The sequence below is a fragment of the Perca flavescens genome, chromosome 19 (assembly GCF_004354835.1).
Source record: "Perca flavescens isolate YP-PL-M2 chromosome 19, PFLA_1.0, whole genome shotgun sequence".
Classification (NCBI taxonomy): domain Eukaryota; kingdom Metazoa; phylum Chordata; class Actinopteri; order Perciformes; family Percidae; genus Perca; species Perca flavescens.
In genome coordinates, this window is record NC_041349.1 from 13,882,905 (window position 1) to 13,908,271 (window position 25,367).

At 42.2% G+C, this 25,367-nt stretch overlaps 1 protein-coding gene across 1 annotated transcript in view; it reads left to right on the top strand.

Moving 5' to 3' along the window:
* LOC114546239 (wiskott-Aldrich syndrome protein family member 3) overlaps window positions 1-21,496 on the top strand; it is a 40,938-nt gene extending 19,442 nt beyond the window's left edge. The window contains 11 exon segments of the mRNA XM_075447406.1: window positions 5,178-5,322; window positions 7,476-7,610; window positions 12,667-12,820; window positions 13,726-13,843; window positions 14,967-15,035; window positions 15,591-15,635; window positions 17,124-17,257; window positions 17,904-18,203; window positions 19,698-19,830; window positions 19,832-20,114; window positions 20,822-21,496. Of these exon segments, the coding sequence (XP_075303521.1) occupies window positions 5,190-5,322; window positions 7,476-7,610; window positions 12,667-12,820; window positions 13,726-13,843; window positions 14,967-15,035; window positions 15,591-15,635; window positions 17,124-17,257; window positions 17,904-18,203; window positions 19,698-19,830; window positions 19,832-20,114; window positions 20,822-20,979 (1,662 nt within the window). The 5' untranslated portion in view covers window positions 5,178-5,189 and the 3' untranslated portion in view covers window positions 20,980-21,496.
* The last annotated feature ends 3,871 nt before the right edge of the window (window positions 21,497-25,367 follow it).

Consider the following 25,367-nt stretch of genomic DNA (forward strand, 5'->3'; position numbering starts at 1 on the left):
CGCTAGCAGCCGACGGCTAGCAGCCGACGGCTAGCAGCCGACGGCTAACAGCCTCTGACGGGGTGATTCATGCGGCCGTAACTTTTTTTGTGCAGTGTCCTTAAACAATTTCATCTTGTCATGAATCTTTTATCTGAAGTGAACTTTCAGAGTTCCCAAACTGTTAGAAAAGATCCTCTGTTGCTCTTCCCAGCCCTAAAACTGTCCTGTGTTGTATAAGTGAAGTGTCTGACAGACTGCAATAAATCCTCTGGAGACCTACTTTAATGTTTGTTGTCGTTTTCACAGGGGTGTCCACGCCTCCTCTCCGCCCTTTACCTTACTCTCATCTCTCCTTGTTCCCCTTCTCTCCGTCTCTCTTTCGTACTATTTTCAGAGCAGCGCCGAGTGCCACTTTCGAAAAGGGGAGTGAATTCCTCGGGGCGTTGCCATGACAGCATTCCCATGGTTCCACGGCACACTTTATGTCTCCTCTCCTTTCTCCTCCCTGTGATCTCGTTAATTTTCTTCTTCCCTTGGTGTCTTCTGGTCCCAAAAAAAAAAAAAGTCCTAAAATGACTTAAATTGTGTAATCCGAATTGAACTGTAAATGATGTTGAACACCCTGAAATAGTTAATCTTAAGACTTACAGTAACTTCTCTATTTAGAGGTCTTAAAAAAACAGTAAAGATCACGTGAATTTGGAAAAGGGGTTGATCTTTTCTTTTTCTTTTCTCCTTGATCCTGCCACATTTGGTACTGTGAATTCTGCCATTTTGAAAGTATATATAAAAGGTGTTTTTACCTGTCAACATAACTTAATATAGAATGTCAGCATATAAATGGCCCCAATCCGACAGACGGGAGGTTTTGGGAATCAAAACTACCAGGCAGGCACGACAATATGAGGCTTGCAGTGCGTCTCACAGTGGAAGACAACAGACTCTGTATGTAAGACGCCTCCCAAGGCCCCAACAGAGAGACTAGCAAGTCCATAGCGTGATTCATGACACAATTGCAGCTGTACAGATCACGGCAGGTGTCATAAAGATACACTCATTTATATGCACATTTAGATTGTACTCTGGCTTTAAAAATTCGATTTACTAGCATGTTATATATGTTCCCTCATCCCGTCTTCCAAGGGACAGCAAATGCCTTTTGTCTGACGCATTCAGCTGGAAGTGTAAAGAACCCTGAAGCTCAGTTTAATGAACTGGATGACATGCCCAGTATGATCATTTTTATGTCTATTATATCTTTTTAGGGCTCTCTAAGATAACATAACATTTTGTTTAACCTGCAGTATAATTTACATATATCGGCTGTATTACATCCAAGTGATCAGCAGCGAGTGTCTAAAGGGTACATGCAAGACGAGACTAATAGCATGACAGTGATAAATTATGCTAAAGCACAAATTATTATGAATGACTAAATCGTAATAATTAAATTGCGCACGTTTTTTTTGAGGAAGGGCAGTTGGGACTCACCCGGAAATGGCGAGCGGAATGATCCTGACTAGAGTCTCTCAAAATCTGACGAAAATCTTTTAAACTGACCTTTGTTGAGCTGAAATGAAGACAGATTCAGCAACTGCATGGCCTATTTCTCGCTTAAAATGTTTTCAGAAACATTTTCAGCTAACTATTTTAGTACAATATGAGATCATATTCTTAACGAGCCGCCATGACATGGCTTTGAATTTCTGCGGAAAACAAACCCATGTGACACGTTTGTCCAATCAGCTGCCAGTTTTCATTTCTTGGGCAACAATACAGAGTAGTGCCACTATTACGTTTCTCAAGTCGTGTGTTCCGAGGCAGTTTTTTGGACCTCGGGGACGCGACTGATCATTCCGACGGTCGGCCGTCTGGTTGGTGTGTCTCGGCTATTAGAGGTTGTGAAAGACTGCACTGATATTGGTCAGGGTACAACTTAAAGGGACAGTTCACCCCAATTTAAAAAAAAAAATACATATTTTTCCTCTTACATGTAGTACTATTTATCAATCTCTAGATTTTTTTTTTTGCCAGTGTCGGAGATATCGTCCGTAGAGATGTCTGATGTCTGTCATCTCTACTGCCGATATCTCCAACACTGGCCAAGTCAGTAGCACTAAAGATAAAATGATAAATATGTATTTTGGATTCTGGACCTGATCTGGTAAGACATGAATGTTATGTAGACTGGTCCCTAAATAACTATGAACAACTTTTTCCTGGATGGAGCTTTGTGTAGCGAGTTTATAATGTAGCCTCTCTATCCTGACTACCAGGATCCCTATCTGACCAGGAATTCTGTATTTAAAAGATGACACATCATTTAACCAGAGCTTGTGAAGTAATAAAATAAAACAAAACACTGTTAAACTTTGGAAACAAAAAATTGTGTATTTCTCTGCCCCCCATGTTAATCCTTTGTCTTTATATCAGGGCTATAGCACACCAGGCTGATGTCACTTTGCCCTGCAGTTGACCTGAATGTGTGTGTGTGTGTGTGTGTGTGTGTGTGTGTGTGTGTGTGTGTGTGTGTGTGTGTGTGTGTGTGTGTGTGTGTGTGTGTGTGTGTGTGTGTGTGTGTGTGTGTGTGTGTGTGTGTGTGTGTGTGTGTGAGAGAGAGGGAGGGTGATGCTGGTGTGTGTACTAGATGTTGAAGCCCACTTAGTCTTGGCTTCAACATCTAGTACACACAAGCATCCCCTCACACACAATCCCTGTTATCTTGCAACACACACACACACTCCTATCAACACAGAGGTGAGAATGGCACTGGGGAGTCGGACGAAGAGATCTTCACCCTTACTGATTTATTAATGAAACCAGGCAGAGATGGAGAGAAGATCTAGAGTGAGAATATACCAAGAAGAAAAAAAAGACGAGTGGGGAGGGGTCGGACAGATGAGACAAATAGGAGATGAAGAGCAGCTATTGAGGCAGCGATGGAGGATGAGGAGGAGCGTGAATGTTTTATTAAACAGCCGTGGTGTTAGATTATTTACAACAGCTGGAGGAGGGGGCCGATATTGGCTCACACACGTGCACACACACACTTTATTGGAAGCTCGATAACACTCTTAAGACAAGTCAGCACAATCTGAGGTGGTTTGTGTAATTGAATGTCAGAAGCTATTAGGGGGAGGAAGAGCGGGAGAGGGAGAGAGACGTAAAGAGGGCAAGCTAGTCACTTTTTATTGATGTCGGCATGTGTGGTTCACTTCGTACAAACAAATTAAGAAGCATGTGAACACACATTTTGTGTGTATAAATCCGTGGGTATTAGTATGTCTTTTAGCATTTCTTACACACATTTGTCCACACAATCCATGTGTTTTTGTTTACCTCCTTTCTCTTGGCTTTTAGTGCTCTCATCCCGGAAATAGTAATTGTGCCAAAGATTATATTAGAAGCGTGGGAGAGTGTAAGAAGGGCACGTTTCCAGAGCACTGACCTGGTAATACACACCTCCCACATGCACAAATGCACATTTCACATGCCCACAGTGGGAACACACACATGCACAAAATCGTGGCCCAAAAATAACAAGCGTAACGAGAGTTCTCTCCAAACCGAGAAGAGCCTTCAGTTTCCTCTCACGTGTGCCCTCCCTGTCTGTAGCTCTCACTCACTTTTATCCAATTTCTCTTCCTCAGTTTTCAGTTTTTCTCTCTCTGTGCTGATCATGATCATTTACTTCAGAGAGCAGGCTGAAATTACAGTGTGCAGTCGCAGTTAATGCAAAATCTACACGTTCGACATGCAAAATCAACAATCTTGCCTGTTTCTGGTCAGTAATTGTATGAGCACCTTCCACAAATTACATAACTGGTAACTCGTCACGTTAGTTTTTTCTCTACCGTCACCAACAATTTTACAAACCCATGAAGTACTCCCACTTGAAGCCAATACTTACATATCAACATCAAAATGTGCACACTTTAGATGAAGTGTTGCACTTTGAACCTTAATTAAAATTACACACCCCAACCCATAAATGTCCTTCTTGAACCTATCAATTGCTAAATTCAACCCACATTTTGCATATTTGAACCTAAAAACTACACACTGCAGCCCAAACATCGAACATTTCAATCTGCCCAATTAAACCCAAACTGTGCACACTTTCATTCAAAACGTTGAAAACAAAAATGAAATGGAAAAAAAAAAATGCACTCCTCAAGAAGGAGATTGTGGAGCTTTTAGAGGGAAGGTTCAGTTTGCTGATCAACAGTCTCTTCATCCTTTCGGCCCTCGTTGGGGCGGATAAAATCAGCTCCGAATCAGCCATTAGGTTCCAGTAAATGTGTGGGTCATAAAACCTAAACGGTGAGCTAAAAAAGCTCCATAGAGCTGCAAAGGTTAGTGTTAAGTCCCTTTTGAGATTACATAGACTCATGTGCTTCAATGTTAAAATAAAAATATATTGATGCAGGTATAAACACACTGCCTTTTTCTTAATTTGGGAACGAAATCTTTTCTTTGTCAGTTTTCTCATTTTTATTTCCATTGTTCTGATAACTGAGACTTTTCCTTCACCCATAACAAGGTCGCCTGGCTCACTTCATATGACATACTGGATCTATATGTAGCTCGTCCCTTGTGGCCACTCAAACACTGGCAGCCTTTCTTTTTAGAGCACATTCTCTTTTGTCTGTCAGTTGCTCTCGATCACTCTTTTACTCTCTGATCCTTTCCGTCTGTCCTTTTACTCTCTCTTCCTCTCATCTCCTAGCCCCTCACTTCACCTCACGCCTCCCTTTGTCTCCCTCTCTCTGTCCCTCATGGTTTCTGTGGCTACAGTTGCGGCTCGTTAGCACCATTTAGAAACTTCTTTCCGGCTCATTTGGCTCTTGGCTCATCCCAGCCGCATTGACATTAAGCAGCGTGATGAGTGACTGCGCCCCACGGCGGACATGACACCTCCGTCTCCATCAGGACTCACCGCTGAACACCAACCCATTTCTTTTTCCTCCGCTTCCTTTTTCCTTTATCTGTCTGTGTTGAGCTGTAATTTTGTTAATGTGCTTTAAATAATGAGTCGCAGCAAGATGCGCTGTGGAATTTAGTCAAGTCGCTTCAGACACAGTTTTGGGTGCCTTAAGTATATATTTAGGGTATGATGTCATAAGTAGCAGTAATGGACTGCTGATTCTCACCATAAACCAATCATCTCCCTTGTCTCTCTGTCGTTTCTTCAGGCATAGACCAGCATGCCGTTGGTGAAAAGGAACATTGAGCCCCGGCACCTGTGCCGTGGGGCGTTGCCAGATGGGGTGACCAGTGAACTGGAGTGTGTTACCAACAGCACCCTGGCAGCCATCATCAAACAGCTGGGCGGTCTGAGTGAGTATCCTGTGCTTCAATACAAGAGTAATGTTTTGCACATACAGTGGTTCAGTAAAGTCATATCTAATTCATTCATTTGTAGAAGGAGAAGTTTTTTTGTTCAGACTCCTTGTCTTGAGTGACTGGATTTTAGCTCTTTGCCTCCGGATATGTGTCTTTATCCGTTGCAAACTGTGATCAATTAGCCTGACAAGCCAGACCCACATCCAGATGTTGGGTCTGTGAACTCACCATTGACAGAGCTCAATCCGAGGGGAGGGATAAACGGTTGTCTTTCAAATTCCCTCTGCACGCAATAGGATAGCGCTACAACCAGGCAGAGCAACACTAGTTGATAGATTAAACTTTTGCCGTATCCGGTCAACAAAACACATCTTCCTTTTTTAAGAATGACTTCAGTGCCGTTCTTTGTTCTTTTCTCAAAGAAAAGCTGAACTTCAAGTCTTGCAGAAGACCGCTGTTCCAAGCAGCAGCCATGAGCCCGCCCATCGAATCAATACACGATGTGATTGGCCTGACCAGAGTTTGTTTTTTCCAGCTCGCAAGCCAACGGAGAGTTTGTAGACCCCCCTGGCTGCAAAATAAATTTGCTGCCGCTAGAGTGCGTTTAGATTTCTAGACTAGCGATCAATGCTCAAAGACTAAAATCCTGGCCGCACCAGCATTTTAAACTGTGAAATTTCGCAGCGCAATTTGCACAATTTATTTTGTCAACTGGGGTGAACTTTGACCTGCAAAATTGCGGCAATGAGCGATAGCAAGCTATCTCGACAGTGCTGAACTTGAATGGGTAACAGAGAGCTTGGGAATCCAAAATCAAGAAAGCTATTGTCGCTTCTTGGCTATTGTGCAACACCAACTTTCATTTTACACCCTCTGTCATCCACTATGTGAAATTACTGTCCAGAGTTTGCTAACTGACCACTGTTGCCATTCCTAGGGATGATCACTTGAGACATGTTAAATGTGAGGCCATGTCTGCCCATGCTGATCAGATGTATTTAAGCTGGGAAGGAGGAGCCTGAAGGGAAGCTGTTGTGGTGTTAAGAGTTAGTTTAAACCGCGTGCTTAAAAAAAGATGGATCCAATGTGGACTTTTATGAAATGCGCTCGTAAACATGTTGGCAAAATGCCCACTGTGAGCTACAGCAAAAACACAATCTGAGTTAGTACTCTGCAGTACAGTGTCCTTGCATCATAATCAATGCATCATTTTATTATAAACCTGCGTAGTTCATTTGAAAGCCATGATATTGCTAGCTGAAGTTGTTTCAGGGTTGCACAGCACAGCCCTTTGCCAGAAGAGAGATTGTTCAGTAAAAATGTGGGGGGGGGGAAATCATTTTAAATGTGATTAGCATTTCAGGACTAAATTTAATTCAGCGACAGCTCACTGGGAATGAGTGAGTGCTCTGCTTTTGCTCCATCTGTCATGTTGTGGGTTGAGAGGCAGATAGAAAGAGAGGCGATGAAGAGACATTGAGGCTATGCAGCAGGTGGGTGTATGTGGCAGGGTTACTGAGGAAGGCTGCATTTCTGCATCTCAATAAATATATTTAAAAAATGTGTAGCTTTCTGTCACACACACACACACACACACACACACACACACACACACACACACACACACACACACACACACATAAACGCACAGTGGCAGACAGCACGGTCTTTGAAAATATTCTGAAAAGGTAGACGGTAGGAGGCAGCCTGTCCTACTGAGACAGACAGAGGGAGCAGTAACAGCATTGACTGACTGAGCATTGAATTTTTTCTGAAATTTCTCTTCCATACATCTCCTGTTTTATCTGGCTATTTATTTGGGCTGTGTCACACTGACAGTTGTGGAAGTCCTAATAATCAAACCCTAATTTCTGCTGCCCAACCTGCACAAAGAGAACAATTCCCAGTGTTCTTCCCGAATAAAAAGGCCATTATTTTGGACTACAGATTGCTGTTACAACCATTTGCAAAAAATAGAAGCATGGTAAAGTTTTTTGAGATGCAAACCTGAATATGTCTGAAAGCTGGGAGCCAGAGCTCCGCTGGCGAACGTGCACATGTGAATGCACTTCTTTCCCGGGATGAAAGAATATTGTTAACCTGCAGTTTCAAATGTGTTTTTTGTGTCTCCCCCTGCTTCTGTCCAGGTCGCCATGCAGAGGACATTTTCGGAGAGCTGTTTAATGAAGCCAATAGCTTCTACCTGAGGATGAGCAGCCTGCAGGAAAGAGTGGACCAGCTGGCCGTGAAAGTCACCCAGCTCGACTCCACTGTGGAGGAAGGTAAGGGCAGCGCCCGCGTGAGTGTGTTTATGTAGTCCAGGATCTTTTCAAGGATAGGACAAAGAAAACAGACAAAGGTTCTGTCATGGTATTTGAAGCTGTGTGTCTGTGTGACACTGTCAGAAGGAGGGGGTGCACATGTTTGATGGTATGAGCATGCACTCTCTTTGTGCTCTTGTGCTCTAGTAGGATTTGACATCCATATCAGTGTGTGATGATGTGTGTGTGTGTGTGTGTGTGTGTGTGTGTGTGTGTGTGTGTGTGTGTGTGTGTGTGTGTGTGTGTGTGTGTGTGTGTGTGTGTGTGTGTGTGTGTGTGTGTGTGTGTGTGTGTGTGTGTGTGTGTGTGTGTGTGTGTGTGTGTGTGTGTGTGTGTGTGTACTGCCTGAGTGTTTAGTGAACAGAAAGACACACTCATATTATACTCCTTTTTATGTGTGTGATTATACAGTATGAGTAATGATCATTATCTCCATCATTAAGCTTTTCAGTAAATCTGAAAGTCACTTCTTTTAATGCAGTAATTGATAGGGACACACACACACACACACACACACACACACACACACACACACACACACACACACACACACACACACACACACACACACACACACACACACACACACACACACACACACACACACACACACACACAGTCAGACTGGGCTGTGATGATCCAGTCAGCACTTACAGGAGGATTTCAGAGCTAAGTACGGTGGCCCCAGAGGCTCAAACTAACCTTTAATGTGAAACGTGAGCAACCTCGACTCTAGAGTTTTCCTTTTCGTTGTGTCTCCATTTATCTCTTTGTTTTCTCTTGTGTGTCTTTCCCTCTTTACTTTCTCACTCTCCAGTCTTTCCTTCTCCTTTGCCTTATTACTCCTTCCATCTCTTCCCTCATTTTCACTTTCATCCATCTCTGCATCATCTTATCTGATTTTGCGTCTTTTTTTTTTCTCTCCCTCTCTTCTTGTTCTCCCTCCTCCGTTTCCCCCATTCTCCACCATGCTCTTCTCCATTTCACCCCTTTTTATTTCCTTTTTCTCTACTTACTTCACTGTCGGTCTACCTCCACTTCCATTTCTCTTTTTATCATCTCCACCTCTCCCTCCTTCCCTTTCTTATCATATTTTCCTCCATTCTCTGTATTATTACTTTCTTCCTCTCTTTTCTCTCTCCAATTTTCTATCATTCCTGTCTCAAACCCTGTCTTTCTCTAAGCCCTCTTCTTCTCTCCCTCCTTCCTGTGTTTTATTTCTCTTTCTCTGTTCTTTCTCTTTCCTTATCTTGTTTTTGACTTCCTTCGATGCCTCTCTCCTTTCCACTTCCATTCCCCTTTTCTTATTTTCCTTACTTCTATCTCTCCCTACATCCATACCTCCTTCTTCTTTCCCTCCTTCCTGTGAATTTCTTTCCCTCTCTTCCTCCAACTTCTGTTTCCCTTTCTCCATGTTTTTCTGCCTCCCTCCTTCCCACCCTCAGTTTTCTCTCTCTCTCTTTCCCCCCCGCTGATACTGCCTAGTCATTCTGCAGCATGACGGGCTTAGACAGAGAGCATCAGATAGAGCTGCACAGACTGCGATGAAAAGGAAAAGCTCAGCAATCCTATGTCTCATCCTCGTCCTTTTCCTCTTCCACTCCTCCTCCCCCGCTCACACACTTTCATCTCTTCTCTCATCCTCTGTTCATCTCTGTGCCTCTTCCTCCTACACACAAGCAATTCCTCTGTCCATCGTTTCCAACCACACAATCACTCTGTCATCTGTAACTCTCCCGTCTCTCACGTCTCACTTTTCTCTCTCACCCCCTCTCTCATCCCTCACTCCTGCCTTCTCCGACTTCTTCTTTCCGCTTTTCATCTTGAAACTGGCAGGAAAGTGATGCCATGAATGTTTTAAGAAAGAGAGAAGGAAGAGAGAGAGAGAGAGAAGGAAGTAAGACTTAATTAAAGGAAGAAATAAGATAAATCCTTAAAAGAAGATAGAAAGAAAGGTGCTATATAAATAAATAAAGTTTAGGAATGGTCATGAAAGGAAGAAGACCGGGACAATGAAAGGATAAAAGAAAGTCCTTAAAAGGGTAGAAACGAAAGAAGGAAGGTGGGAAGGTACTATTATCATTATGTTAAGCCTTACGATGATTGAGTCCTAAAAAGATTTCAATAAATGTTTTAAATTCAAACTGTTTTGGAATAAAGTCAAAAAATGAAACTTGATTTTAATAATTTATATGTTGAAGCAACCTGAAGAAACGGGTTGGAAGGTTTGCATGGATATTTATGGACTGGGAATTTTCTTTTTGCAATGTATTGTTTTTTTTTTTTTAATAAAACATTTATTTAAAGTAATGTATAGTGCGTAATGGGACGTTTCATGTTACATATGGTTCAGGGAAGTCAACTACCTTAAAAATGATTAGCCTCACCTGTAGGCACTTCTCTCATTGGTTGTGGAGTTTAATCTCCGCTGCCGTGAACACAGGTTAATGTGAATGTGCTGCAGTATGAAAGAGAGGTTGTACACGGCCTTTCACTTTGCATGCACATGACTCCTGTGAATCACATTTTCAAGCTCTGTTCATGGGAAAGGTGTTAAGTGTCAAACCCATGACACCTAGAGTAGCAGAACCTCTCTTTAAAAAGTATTTTTTATTTTAGAGTAGCAGAACCTTCTTTAAAAGTATTGTTCATTTATTTTAAAGCTATAGTGCGTAGTTTCTGTCGCCCCCATGTTGTATCAACTCAACTTGGTAATGGCATGAAGGTTTTCCGTGATTGCGCACCACACCGTTCAACTCATTTGGTAAATCATAAATACAAAAAAGTTACACACTAAAGCTTTAATATCCTTCTTTTTACTTGGATGGATCAAATATGTTTCCTGTAGTTTGCTACACATCCTTCCAGACATTAAAATGAGTATTCATTTCAGGTAAATGTGGAAGTCAGGACTCTGTGAACCAGACTGTTTAATACATTAATCTGGTTATTAGCAGTAATCAACATATTTGTATGCATGTAAATGTGTAGAGGGGAAGATTTAACGTTAAAATCGGAGTGATGAAAGACTGTGTGTGTGTGTGTGTGTGTGTGTGTGTGTGTGTGTGTGTGTGTGTGTGTGTGTGTCAAAAAGAGAGAGGGAGAAGCTGGCGGTCTCTTTGAAGATGTGTCTGAATGAAAGTTGCATTAGCTGCTGGTTTTGTGGATTATTCATTTGGCCGCGGGGACAGAAGCTTAGGAAGGAATGATCAAACACAGAGCAGACAGGAGTGTGCTGACTGCAGAATCTGCGCACACACACACCCAGATCAAACAGCCAATCGCTCTTCAGTTTTTAGGAATTTGCAGTCTGAGGTTAAACCTCACTCCTCTTTTTTGATGTTAATAATCCTGTTGATAACATGCAGACACACACACACATATACAGGACTTAAGTCAAGTAAATCAATAGCAAGGACATATGTCAAATTGACATGGTTTAACCCTATTATACACAGGGCCGATGTAGGCTGAACCAGCTAGTGTGTCTAGCCATCTGCTCGATCCTGGATAGTATTGCACTACTGTAGCAATAAATCTCATCTGGGGGGGTTAAAGGATTGACACACATACATGCAGTATTTTCTCTGTCTCTCACTCTCCCTTTCTCTATGTCACACAAACACACACATACTGACTCCTGTTAGAGTCATGCTATTAAGCTGCATACAGACAAAGCATTTAGAGTACCAACAACATGCAACCTCTTTAATGTGCCTGCCCAGGCATTCTTACACACAATAAAGTGTACTTTCCAAGTTGTAGTATTTTATCTCCCGTACTTCTGCTCTTGTAAGCAATTTCCTACATTCCCAGAATGCCTTTCAACAAAATCCATAAACCCATAAATCTCAGGTTCCAGGCCACACAGACTTGACAGTGCCACATTAAGTTTCTGGGACTGCAGTTCTGCAGTGAAGGTGGCATCCTGCTCTGTGGGACTATATCTACTAAATTGTTAAAACCTAATTTCCTACCTTTTTCATTGTTTGGAAAGAAGACTAAGGAACAGTGTGTGCTGAATGTATTGCATTGGAGACCTGGACAAATGAAAAAATGGGTACAATAAAAAAAAAACGAAATGAGAAGAACATTTTATGAAAATGCATCTTCTTGCATTTTTGCTCTGAATAATCTATAATAGTGACAATAGTTACATTTTCCTTTTACAGCTTTACAGATTGTCCAGAATGTTATTACAGAATATCCTAAGTAACACCACTGAATCTGCAACAAATTATTCTTTGACATTATAATGAAATCTACCTAACAGTGCCCAGAAATTTATTTTAAATTTTGATTATTTTATAAAGTCTGAAGCTGACTTAAAGGTGCTGTAGGTAGGATTGGGAAGATCCAGGACTTAGCCAAAACATTTGAACATCAACAACTTCTCATTCCCTCCCCCCCTTTCAGCTAAAGCCCTAAAATGGTCTCCTAAGCCCCTCCCCCCATAAGGGAATGAATGGGTGTGCATTTGCAGTGACTGACACGCAGTTAGACCCCCCCGGCCATGATTGGTGCATCTGAACAGGGAGCGGTGGATTTTTGCAAATCACACTACAGGCTGGAGGTGGTGCCAGAGGAGCCGGATTTATTATTTTTTAATGACCTGCTTCATGTAGTTCTACTGGAACATCGGGTCAGTTTCAGCAAATATGACAGAAAGTTAGATTTAGAAGTCTTACCTACTGCACCTTTAATTAATACATCTGTTAAGTGCACGGACAAGAGATCTTGTTCTCCCTCATTCCCACAAATCCTGACTTTGTTATTCAGGAGTGTAAACTTTGCAGAACTGAGACCAGAGATCAAAGGGCAGGAATTGGCGGCTAAGCTGACAGTCGAAGAGTTACTGTAAAACAGCTGTTTTGAGGGATTATGTCACCAAATACTGTAAATGATACACAGGAAATAATTCTGCCATTTTCTTTGGCCCAGCTGTCAAGCTGTTCACAGTCGTGCTTTACAAAACATTCATTCTCTCCCTTTTTTCTACTCCCCCCGCTCCTTCCAGTCTCCCTGCAGGATATTAACATGAGGAAGGCCTTTAAGAGTAGCACCATCCAGGACCAGCAGGTGGTGTCGAGGACCTCCGTCCCCAACCCTGTGGTGGAGATGTACCATCGCTGTGACAAACCACCTCCGCTCAACATTCTCAGCCCCTACAGGTCAGTAGCTCAGCTGAACTGTTGTACATTGGTAGTTTGATAATCTGTTTGGTTGGCCAATGATGTGTTTAAGGTAGTACATGTATAATTTTTTATCATTCGGCACATTAAGTTTTAGTCATAAGTGTTGGCTCTGAACAAAGGCTCAGAGGCCTCTTCTGAACTTTTTGGCGGCTGAGTTTTGGCAGCAAATGTGATGGATTGCTTAATGGCACAAAACAAGAAGAGAATGCTTTTCTGCAATAGAACACAGAGCTAAAGTTTCCTGTAATTGCTTCAGCGGAGACAAAGAGAAAACTCATGGAAAGAAAAAAAAAAAAAAAAAAAAATTGTTGTGTTAATTGTGGTGTCCATATAACTACAAATTACCTAGAACCAACTGGCAGGGATCACGCAAGTAGTTTGATTAACTTCACTTTTCTCATTGGATACTCATGAATACCTGCTCGGTCTTCATAAATAAAGCAAGTGAAAACAGTGAGAGTATCCAGTCAATTTACCTAAACAAACCCCCCAATATATGTCTCCTGTACAACACCACGTATGACAAGAGGTTCATCTTGGAGGTTGAAAAACATGACACCACAGATCCTCGAAGGACAACGCCAGAAAAGAGAAGGCATGAGGTTTAACTGTGGGAGTGGCTGGAGTGGAAAGTAGATACTAGCTTAATAAACACGGGATTGTTCTGTAAAGCACTTGTAGAGACAATACAATCTGTAAGTCGAGCAGCAAGACGCTCCGCTCCCAGTGGAAAATCAGGGTCGCACATCCTCCATTTTTTTTCTCCATCTTGCCCACATATGACCGTCCACACCCCTCCTACCTCCCTGCTTTGCATCAGTCCAAATGTCTGTTTCCTTTTGGCTCTTATTCACCCACTATCTCCCCTTTCGTCCATGCAGGGACGACAAGAAGGACGCATTGAAGTTCTACACTGACCCCTCCTACTTCTTCAACCTTTGGAAGGAGAAGATGCTGCAGGCCACCGAGGACAAACGCAAGGAGAAGAGACGGCAGAAGGTATGGATGTGTGTACGCATTAGTGTGTGCGGCTGGAGTCCATGTGCATCTGCGAGTGCAAGTTGCAGGGCATGTTTGTACGTGTGTCATTGCACACATGTGGGCTGAATGTGTGTGATTGTGAGAGTGGGATAGAACAAAATTCATCTTCTGCTTTGATTTGCTAATTTTTTTTTTTTTTCTCTGCCTAATTGTGTATTTTCTGTATGCTGTAACTTCATTTTATGCATTCCTATCTTACTGTACTCATCATTTAGCTTGGCTTTGTTGTGTAATTCGTTATTGATACAGCAGCAGGCGGGCAGGCTCATTATCCAGAGACAAATAAATGGCCATAGGGGAATACAACTATAAACTGTTTATATGTAACGCCATATTCATACAAAGATGTAGTTACTATATGATATCACAGCTATTACTAGACCTTTAAATTAGCAAAATAAAATGACTAATATCGTCCCAAAATTGCCAAAACAAAACTTGCAGTGTAGGCTACTAGGCAAATCACCGATAGCCAACAAATGTATCCAATCACCTGACCAGGTACACGGATAATGTACAGAGTGGACAACATGGTGATGTGAAACTTATAGTTTAAATATCATGGGTATTTGCTCAATCCAAAAAAAGAAGAAAAAAAATATATCTATGATTATAATCATTTTCTCATTTGTTTTGTCTTTTTAAAGTTAGTTCTATGTAAAACACAATTGCCATAGAGAATTAAATATGTCAGAGTTGAATTAAACTGGTATTCCCTTTTCGATTTGCTCCACTTCTCTCCATCAGCGCTCTCAACAATCATTTCTCAATCCCGTGAACAGCTGCTGCTGTATGTGTTTGCTGCACTATGTCAATATTTCTGTTCAATTTAATGCTGTTCACATTTTTCTGTTCCCTGAAACATGGCTGAATATAATCCCTTTTAGAAACAAAGTATTTGAAGTTTAGAAAAACTAACAGGTGGGAAGCTCAGCTGCAGGTGGAGGGTGTCTCCTCTACACTCTCCTCCTCCTCCTCCTCTTTCTCCAATGTATCTATAGAGTTACCTGGCCTTCCAAGACACACACCCCACCCTCCTCCTCCTAACGCACCAGCTTGTCTTTCTCCCATGTTTCCATAGGGCTGTCCGGCCCACCCTGACAGGCCCCACTCCAGACAGGCCCCACCCAGGAGCCCCCTGTCCATCTCTGTAAGACAACCAGACCCCTAACCTGCCTTCTCCCGCCCCCCCCACTTTACCCCTGCACAGCCCACTAACACACATCACACACTCACATATTATGAAGGATGTAAGATACACACAGGGAAACGCTAATATTGTGATTGCATTTCACTAATAACAGACACGCGCGCACACACACACACACACACACACACACACACACACACACACACACACACACACACACACACCCACACACCTTCCTTTCTGTTTTTGTGTGTGTGTGTGTGTGTGTGTTAGCTTGCCACCTCACCCTCTTTCTAACCCTCTGTGATTGGTTTGGTTTAGTTTGGTTCCTGTCTCGTGTTACCAGATGTTTTGGCTGTTGTCCATCGTCTGCTAGTGTGTGTTGGTTTGTTTATTAGTGAGTGGATGGGGAGTGGACTTGTGTGCGTGTGTGCCCCATGGTGAAGGAGCTGGTGATGGGGTCCTGTTCTCTTCCTCTGCAACAGAGAAATCAATAATCAAAGACTAACTTTCTTTCCACGCTTCTATCTATCTATCTGTCTGTCTCTCTTGTAGGAGCATCAGAAGCAGGTTGAGGACCCGGGCAGAGAGGTGAAGAAGGTCAGTGATGAATTACACACAGATAGCATTATCTATAATAACTATATATTTCAATACCAGTTGAAGATTTCCCTCTGAAATGGGCATGAAATGAGCAAAGACTTAAAAACTGCAAATTAGCATGAAGTTTGCTGTGATCAGTTGGTCCAGGTCATCTCATCGAATTAAGTTGTGGTGAACTTTAACACGCTTATTTGCGTCGTCGACCAATAGCGAGCTGTCTTGTCCGTGCTGAGGGGAACAGAGAGGCCAAATAGAGGAAGGTATCCTATTAGCTTTGTCGCACTCAGTTTTATACACTGTAATCCTGCCACTCCCTTATAAAGTCTGTATCAAAGTGATCCACAAGAGGCATGGATTGTTGACAATTATTAGACGAGAGTCGATGGTACGAATACGTCCCTTGAATTCCCTGCGTTAACTTGGCAACAAAGCTAGCTAGCTAGCGTGCTAACTGGCAGGTAGCAAGCATGGCTGACAAGCTAGTTTCTGGCTAGCGCAAACATTTTAGCGGTTAGTTTTCTAACCACCGTAGCTCGCCGTCTAGCCCCACAAGAAGTCGCTACAACACCAAGCTTCGACCACCACCTATTTCATGATGACTTACTGGTCTGCCTAGTGCTTTAGTGTGCGTCCTGTTTAGCAGTTAGTACAAGGTTTTAACCTTTTTATGCCCCATGAGCACATTTCTAAATCCCAATTTATTCATCACTGCAGCAATTACAGTTTTCATGTTGTTCTTCATGTTCTTTCATGTTTCTATTTTTCTATTTTACTAATTATTTATTCAAAATGCAAATTAATTTAGTTTTATTTATTACAAACATATTAAGTGAGTATAGGTACATTATTCTTTCAGAAATCTGCCCCAGTGTTACCTCCCAAACGGCGTCATGACCCCGAAGTTGAAAAGCTTTGTGTAATAGGGTTTCTTGTAATCTGTACTTGAGTGACTGGCTGAAATATGTGTTTGTAATGATGACAGATCTCCAAAATGGCCTCTATCAATCTGAAGTATAAAAGTTTAATTTGTTACAAATTTCAGGCTTAATAAAGTTAATTTAAGAACACTTGGAGAACACTTGATCACTCCAAAACCATCTTCAGTTGAAGTATATTAAAGCAATTTGCTACAGTCAAGAATGTGAAACACTCTTCGGTGCCTGTTAACGCTGTCCCTAATGGGGTGTTAGAGAGGTACAGCTGTGCTACATCTCCAGACCACGGACTCCCTTGAAAAAGATATTCTGAATTTCAATGGGATTATTTCCTGGTAAAATAAAGGTTAATAAATAAAAAATAAAATAAAATGTTAAAGTGATACAGCAGCATAATGCAACTATAGCAACGCTTTTACCAAATGTACTTCTTTCAGTCAAAAGCCATCACTTACATTATTCATTATTCAAAAGACATGATTTGTAGAAATTATTTATTTTTGCTTCAGTGAAAGAATCTGTACCTTTCTGCTGTTTTTACCATTTAAAGGTGCGTAAGGCTCGTAACCGGCGTCAGGAGTGGAATGTCCTGGCCCAGGACAAAGAGTTCCGACCAGACGCCAGGCTCACCCCCTCCCCGTACCATGGCATGTCCTCAGAAGGCTCCCTGTCCCCTGATAGCAGGTACACACACAAGCTGGTTAACTGGGATTACACGCACACACAAAGGCACAAACAGAGCTACAGAGATCGAGGTTTTCTGCATTAGGATGATAGAACACATTTAACTGACCCAACTGACTTTGACTATTTTCCTAGCCTTTAAAAGCTATATATGGTATTGGTATACTCTAAATAGTATATAGTGTGCACGTATTGTACAATTCTCACAATTATACACATGTAAGTTAACACCTGCCAACCTACCTGCTGGACAGCTCTATGCTGCCCTCTTTTGGAGAAAATTTAGAGAACATACATGGGCTTTTTTTTTTTTTTTTTAAAGTTCCACATAATAAAAAAACAAAATATGGGAAAATTAAGCCAGTTATGGATAGGTTATATTTTTTTAGCTCCTATTTTGACAAAGCTAAAGCTATGACATAGCTGTATACCCCTTTGGGGAACCTCTTACATATCAGATTGTATCCATGCATTATTTGGATACAATTGACTTTTAAATAAGGAGTTAAAGCGCATAAATTATAAATGGAAGAATGTAACAAAATAGTGAAATGCATAAAGAAAATAATGTACAGACTGTAACTGTAGTAATCAAGGAGAGAAACCTGTATTACGAAGTGTCACCTGCTCATATTCCCTACAACAGGTCAATGGCGTCTGACTCCTACCCAGCAAGCCCCAACCACCCCTCCACTCAGGCCCCCAGCGCCGTCCACCCCACCGACCACACCAGGGACCACCTCAGCGCCGCAGCCCAGACCCAGTCGCTGGATCGGATCCTCAGGCCTCCCAACCAGCCCCCGGGAGCCGGAGGACCCGCGCCTGCAGGGCGACATGCGGCCTCCCTGGGCAGGGCCCCATCAGGACACGGGGTCCAGGCTGGGGGAGATCCGACGGTTAACGGGCCAAGGCAGCAGTCGGTTAAGGAATACCGGGCCGGGCACGGGTAGGTTTGCTCATTTAGACTAGGTTTTATTTCATGGAAATGTGAATTTGTTTGTCTGTATGTTCGGAGTTTTGCCGACTGGATACGGCAAAAGTTTAATCTATCAACTAGCGTTGCTCTGGTTGGCTATGAGTGCAGAGGGAATTTGAAAGACAACCATTTATCCCGCCCCTCGGTTTGAGCCCTGCCAATGGTGAGTTCCCAGACCCAACATCTTGATGTGGGTCTGGCTTGTCAGGCTACGGTTTGATGGCTTTGCCTTTTTGTGGTCTGATAGCTAAGTGAAACATGAGGTTTAAACCATAAAGGCCGAGCTAATGTCAACCGACTGCTGCTTTGAATGTTAAAGTACAATTGTCTCACCTTTTCAAAATGTCTCTTCGTGACTTCTCCCAGACCTGACATTCATACAAACCAGCAATGTGAGACCCTGAACTCTTTAGTTCATTTCATTAGAAATTTGGCTTGTAGCTTTGCAGACACAGACGCATCAAACAGTGAGCAGAATATAAAATAAACCGGCGAGCCTGGCGCTGTGTATCTAAAGCCACAACTTGTCAATTTTACACTGCGGTTTTTGTGAATATTAAACCCAAGCTAGCTACTATTCTTACAATTCTTATTCTCAAACGGAGCAGGCAGCTCAAACGCCTTATTTAGGGGACGGTAGGTATTACTGACAGTTGTGTCACTCTTTAGCAGTCTTTTATTTTAAAGACACATTTAGGTTTTTTTATGATTAACATTTTTGTTTTAACACAAAAACATAAATCTCAGGATATGGACACATCACCTCCTCATCTGAACCCCACCCCCCCAGAACTTGACATCACCACCTCCCTATGCAAAATGATGAAATAATAGCCATAAAATTCAATACAACAAAATAAACAACTAATTGTAAACCAAATAAACATATAATGTATATATGATAACACTGTAAGCACATTGCATATGTCTATCCCCAGTACATGGCATCCTAGCAGCCCAGTATTCAGTTGTTTTTGTTGTTGAATTATAGGAAGTCTATATCCTTGATGTTCCACTTCTGGGAACGCTCCATTGCCGCCCGAAAATCTGCGAGGACTATGGTTAACCTTTTCTCCGATCTCTGCAGGGTAAATCCAGACAGCTAGCTAGACTATCTGTCCAATCAGAGTTTTCTGTTGCACGACTAAAACAACCTTTGAACGTACACATCTTCCACCAAAACAAGTTCCTTCCGAGCCTATTTTGTAGCAGCGCAACAGCTTTTCTCCGGCGCTTAGCACCGCCCAAGACGATTGTGATTGGTTTAAAGAAATACCAATAAACCAGAACACGTTTTCCTCCCATCCCCGAATGCTATGTGGGGTAGCCAGATCCCCCTCCAGCGCGCTTTGGAGGAGGGTCTGGAAAAGCGAGACTAAATTATAGGTTACCATACTGTAACTCCCCCCCCCCCCATATCTACTGAATAAACTTTCTTCTGTCCTCTCCTTCTCCCCCCACCAGCGGCCAACCCTCCACCATCCCAGAGTACTATATCCCCCCCGCCCCTCCTCCTCCCCCACCAACCATCCCCTCGGCCCAGACCGCCTTCGACTCCACCACGGCCCCGCCCTCCGCGGCCGCCTCCGCCGTCCCCCCCCACCTCCTCCACCCTCACCCGTCCCTACTCCCCTTCCCCTCCTCCTCCCCCGGCCAACTACGTGCCCTCCCCATCACACCCTCCTTCGGGTGCACCGCCGGCCGCCCCTCCCCCGCCGCCGCCGGGAGCCCCTACAGGCTACCACGCTCACCCGTCACCGCCGCACGCCGCTGTCGGCCAGTCGGCTGCGGATGCGGCGCCCTCCGCCAGGAAGTCCACCATGCTGGGGATGATCCCGATGAGCGACGCCCGCTCCGACCTGCTGGCCGCCATACGTAGAGGTAAGGGTGTAATTAGGTATGTTTTTAAAGTCAAAGATTTAAGTTTATATTTAATCCTATTTGCATTACATACTAAGATAATTATTCCTTTAAGCAAATTATAAGCTTAACTACCTGCTGCCATTACTCAAATATATTTTAAGAATAGTATGATACTAGAATTAAATGGCTATAATAAGTGATCTTATTTGAAGCTGAGGTAATGTACAGTTGTGTGCCGTTTCTATAAGTTTCATTCTTATTATGACAAAGGTTTTTATTCAGAGACTAATTTGAGTGCCCTGAAACGTCTTCACACTAAAACACAGTTTTTGAGTTTGGGAATTTGATTTTACTGGCTTAAGGTGAGTTTACCTTCACTTTTAAGTAAAATCAATAAAGTAAATAAAATTAAATAAAATGCCATCAAAATGAAACCTCAAGATTAAAAACACTGCAAAAACTGCAAGAGAACTGTACATTATTATGTTATATGTATTACTTATATTTTGTTTTGTATAGTTTGTATCCATGGTGATTTTTCAGTCACAATGAATAGTATATAAGGAAACCGGAAACGGCCTCAGACACCACTCTGATGACACACATTGTCGAGCTGTTACCAGGCACCCCGGAACTTTGTCACACCCCTGCTCACTCTCTCCCTCCCTCCCTCCCTCCCTCCCTCCCTTCTTCCCTCCCTCCCCTCCTCCCTCCCTCCCCTCCAGGCATCCAGCTGAGGAAGGTGCAGGAGCAGAGGGAGCAGGAGGCGAAGAGGGAGCCAGTCGGCAACGACGTGGCCACCATCCTGTCGCGCCGTATTGCCGTGGAGTACAGCGAGTCGGACGACGACTCCGAGCTGGACGAGAACGAGTGGTCTGACTAAACATTTGTCTAAAGGGTGACACAGGGCCACGGTGGGTGGGTGGGTGGCGATCACTGGTAAGTAGGAGGGGGTGAAACATTGGGACACTGAGGTGGAAATGAAGGGGTTTGGTGAATGTTCATCCTTAAGAATCTAAACAGAAAAAAATGTGATTCCATCATACATTCATACGTTCACACACATGCTAGCAGCCTCTCGGAACATTATGCACTTCTACAGCAACAGGTTGGCAATTTCAGCTTGCTCGGTTGCCCCTGACGACGTCTATTCTTGAGCTGAAACCCTAGAGGTTTGTGCGTCTAACCACCCAGGGTGCACGGCGCAATAAACACTCAAACCATTTCAACACCCACAACCACTAACACTCAGCTGCGAAAAAGAAATGCGCCATGCCACTTCTCCCTCCGTTCATATTTAAGTGATAATTATGAGCAGCATTACAGGTTGTGAGTCTGTAATAACTTTTGTGAGGTGGGCCCCTGGTGAGTATGGGGTCAATGTGTTTACAAAGCACATGGTATAGCACAGCAAGAGAAAAACGAATTATAGTGCAATCTTAACTTATCTGCCAAATGTTGAGAATGGAATTCATGAAAACAAGTCAGGAAAATCAGGGAAAAAATAGAGAGGACACCACCTCGCTGGGCAGTGCCTGTTTAAGAAACAGGCACGCTCTCCATCAGAGACTACACTGTCGTTTTGAGAGTTTGGTCACCTTATTAACCAGCATGTGACATTGGAATCGGCACCAAAATGATTTTGGTGTAATGAACTCTGGCAGGTGTGCAGTTGAATTTGAATATATATAGCATGTTGCTAACTGCATAATAATGTCCTGCAGGGTATTGGTAAAGATACATAACATCAGAGATGGAACAATGCTCTTTGGAGCTTCTTAAGATTTTGTAAGTAGACGTAGAAGTTGTAGCTTAAACAGGAGGTGAGCAAACAGCTGAAGACTTTGATCCGGTGATTTGTGATGGACTTAATGAAATAGATTCAGTTTACGGAGATGGATTTCCAAACACGACACGGATTAAAAACCAACACCAAGTTTGGTTTGGTAAAAATCTTCATATTTTGGATAATATTCTCTACAATTGCTTCCGACCTGTAATTTTTTAACCACAGGTTTACTTTGATGAAAAACCATTGATTTGCGAATAGAATTCAAAATACAGACTTGTTTATGTTAATAAACCTTGAAATGCATCACAAAACATTTATAATTTACATGTAATTGATGTCTCTTGTTAGTCCGTTTTAATAAAAGACATAAATCAGTTAAGGGGTAATAGCAATTTCAAAAAAAAAAATTATTTTGGTAAACAAGAAATCAGTGTTTACAATGTTGTCTGAGTTTTTAATGTCTTGTATATTGTGTTTAGTGTACGTCTTGATTCAATCCTTTGTTTGTTGAAGAGAGCCTTGTGCACAAGTAAACATATATTATTCAGAAAACATAAATACAAGTATCATTCGAAATGATAATGATATAATATTTGAAAAATATTTGAAAGAAAAGATTTAATTTTCAAGCCTTTTTGTGAGGATTGCATTGTATTCAAAAGCTGCTCTGTTTCGTTTAAAGCTAGTTCAAATGTCACGTGACCTGACATAATTGCTGCACATGCACCAACTAAAAGTATCCGCAGGGAGAAATGTGATGCTGGTTCTCTTGTAAAACACTTTACTTGAAGGTATCTACATAAGAGTGACATGACACTGTCATGAGCACATGACCCTAACCATAACTTGTCATGACAAAAACCGAATGGCACTTACTAAAAGTGTTATGTCATAAATGTTTATGACTTGTGTCATGTCTCTCTCATGTAGATACCTTCACATGAAGTGTAACCTGTTTTTCTTAAAGCGGTTCGAGCGACCAAACTCCCGTGACGTCAGTGTAGTCCTTGAACTCCCACCTTTAACATCGTGATATACAGTAGTTCTCCCATTGTGTAACGGCTGAAGCTGCGATGAGAGACGCCACCCACCCACGTTTACGCTGGTTTTGGGAAAACAAGCGCCACCGTCTTTGTTGAACCATCATTCAGCCTCCATATCACAGCATTGAACAATAAAGCGAGCGAGCTTATGCCATTATTTTTGTTTTATTTTCTTATTTTTTTGCTCCTTTTGGTAGTCATTCGTGACACCAAGCCTAACATTTCAGCCAGTGACTGTGTGCTGTGGTATTCTCTTATATAAACGCTTCCACACTTAACCACACAGCGGATGCCGCACTCAGCTAAGCTTGTCATCCTGACCCAGGGTCAAAGGTCATGTCCACTCAGCACTGCTGTCTGTGGTGGCGCTGTGAACGCAGCCCCTGGACTATACATAAGTGTAAGAGACTTGCAACAGTAATATACAGTAATATTATCTATCTCTTTTCAGTATAGGTTTGGCTAATCCTCAGTAAGAGCTGATTGGACTGTAGTGTTTTTATAATGTGTTTTTTTTTTTTTTTTTTAAAATGTGCTGCAGTGAGTTGTTCACTTTTGTTTATTTTAGGGTTTTCTACTCAAGGGCCAGGATCCAGGTGCCAGATAAAGCAGTTTAACTTGTGTTAGAGAAGCCAGTTAAAGGATGATTCTAATTTTATTTAGTTTTTACCGGATACACCTGCTCCTAACCGCCTGAATATCCCATTAAAAAAGAATAACAGGATTCAAACTGCATTTGATGCCAGATTTATGCATTTCTTCATGCTAAATCAGTTTAAATTTTAAAACCAGATTTGATTGATTTTTGAAGGTCTTTTGTTTTTGGTGCCACAACTTGGCAGCAAAGCATTCTGGGAAGTGTAGTGCTGCTACTAAACAATTTGATTGCTCCGCAATGTACATTCTTCCTCGGCTGAGTGATACGAGACACAATTGCCTCCTTTTTTAATGTGAAAGATATATATTCACCAATAGCGTTTCATTTTTGGATTGTTTAAGATAATTAAATCTCATGAAGCAACCCTGTCTCCTAAAGAATTACATTCTCATACGACAAAACGGCATTCTCAATTATGTTTCTAGCGAAACATATTTTCTTGCGAAATGGTCGCTGGAAACTCGTGGTTAACGATGTGAATTCAAACAAAACTACTTGGTAAGCTTTAGAAAAAGATGATGGATTGGGTTAAAGCTTTAGTGCGCAACTTTTAGATATTAATGAACGGCCGTTACATTCAAGCCGTTGCCAAATTAGTTTTTCCAAAGCTAATTAAGACTATCAGCTCCACACAACTCTCTCTGTGTCTCTCAGTATGGCTATGTTCAGAAACTGGTGTCGTCTGGTGACTTTCCCGCGCAGAAACTCAAGTGAAGATAATGACCTCTTCTGACGAGTCCATCAGGTTTTTTTAATCCTCCGCGATCACTGAAGGCTTGTGTCATGTGGATGCAACAACAGCGGTGTTGTCATTACTTAGAATTCCTCACGGGGGCAACAGAAACTACGCACTATAGCTTTAAAATAAGTGTGCTTGTTATGTAATTTAAGTACGCTGACAATGTACCCGACGGAGGTTAAGTCTCTTGCGTAAACAAGTCAACGTTAACTGGTTTCACGCTGGACACAAACCATTTAGGAGTCTTAGCTGCATGAAGAGGATCTGGGCAATTGTGGGAACCCAGTCGTACTAAAAAGCTTGATTAGAAAGTGAACTTTTTGCCACCAGTCTTGGCCAGGAGCCAAGAGTTACTGTAACTTAATGGGATTTTTCCTGGTTAAATAATCACGATAACAACAGAACTACATTTCAGTGTGTAGTTACGACCTCCCTTAGATTGAAATATGAGGCAGAAAAATGCCGTTGAAGCTAAAAGAATTTAAACAAGTTTGGCAAATTTAACCTTTAACATCTAGATGTCTTTCTGACCTCGAAAATCAGCGTTAACTGGGTAATGCAATCCAAACCGAGCAGGGAGCAGGTGTCGGTCATATATTCTGAGGATGTTTTGAATGCATAGTTGTTGCACAGGTCTGAGGCTTTTACCGTATTGATTCGTTACAGAGAGCATTACGATTTTGAAAGGGATATGGCTCAAAAGTAGTGCTTTTGTTGTATATAAATGCCACGATAGATGGATGGATAGATAGATAGACGATAGTTGAGGCAAGGGTTCATTCTGTTGAGGAATAATAATTTAAGATGGCTGGATGGATTATCGATGGTTGTTCTCCCTGATTGTTTGGTATAAAATTGATGGACATTATTATTGAAAGGAAAAAAAGCACAGTCCTGGGCCAAATTTAACAAGATACAGCATACTCTGTCCTGAAATGTAGCCAGCGTTTTTGGATCCAAGCACTTCGTAGTCTCTCCGCGTCCTGGAATATAAAGCTGTGACTGTTTTGTTGGATCTGCTATTAAACACTGGTCCTGT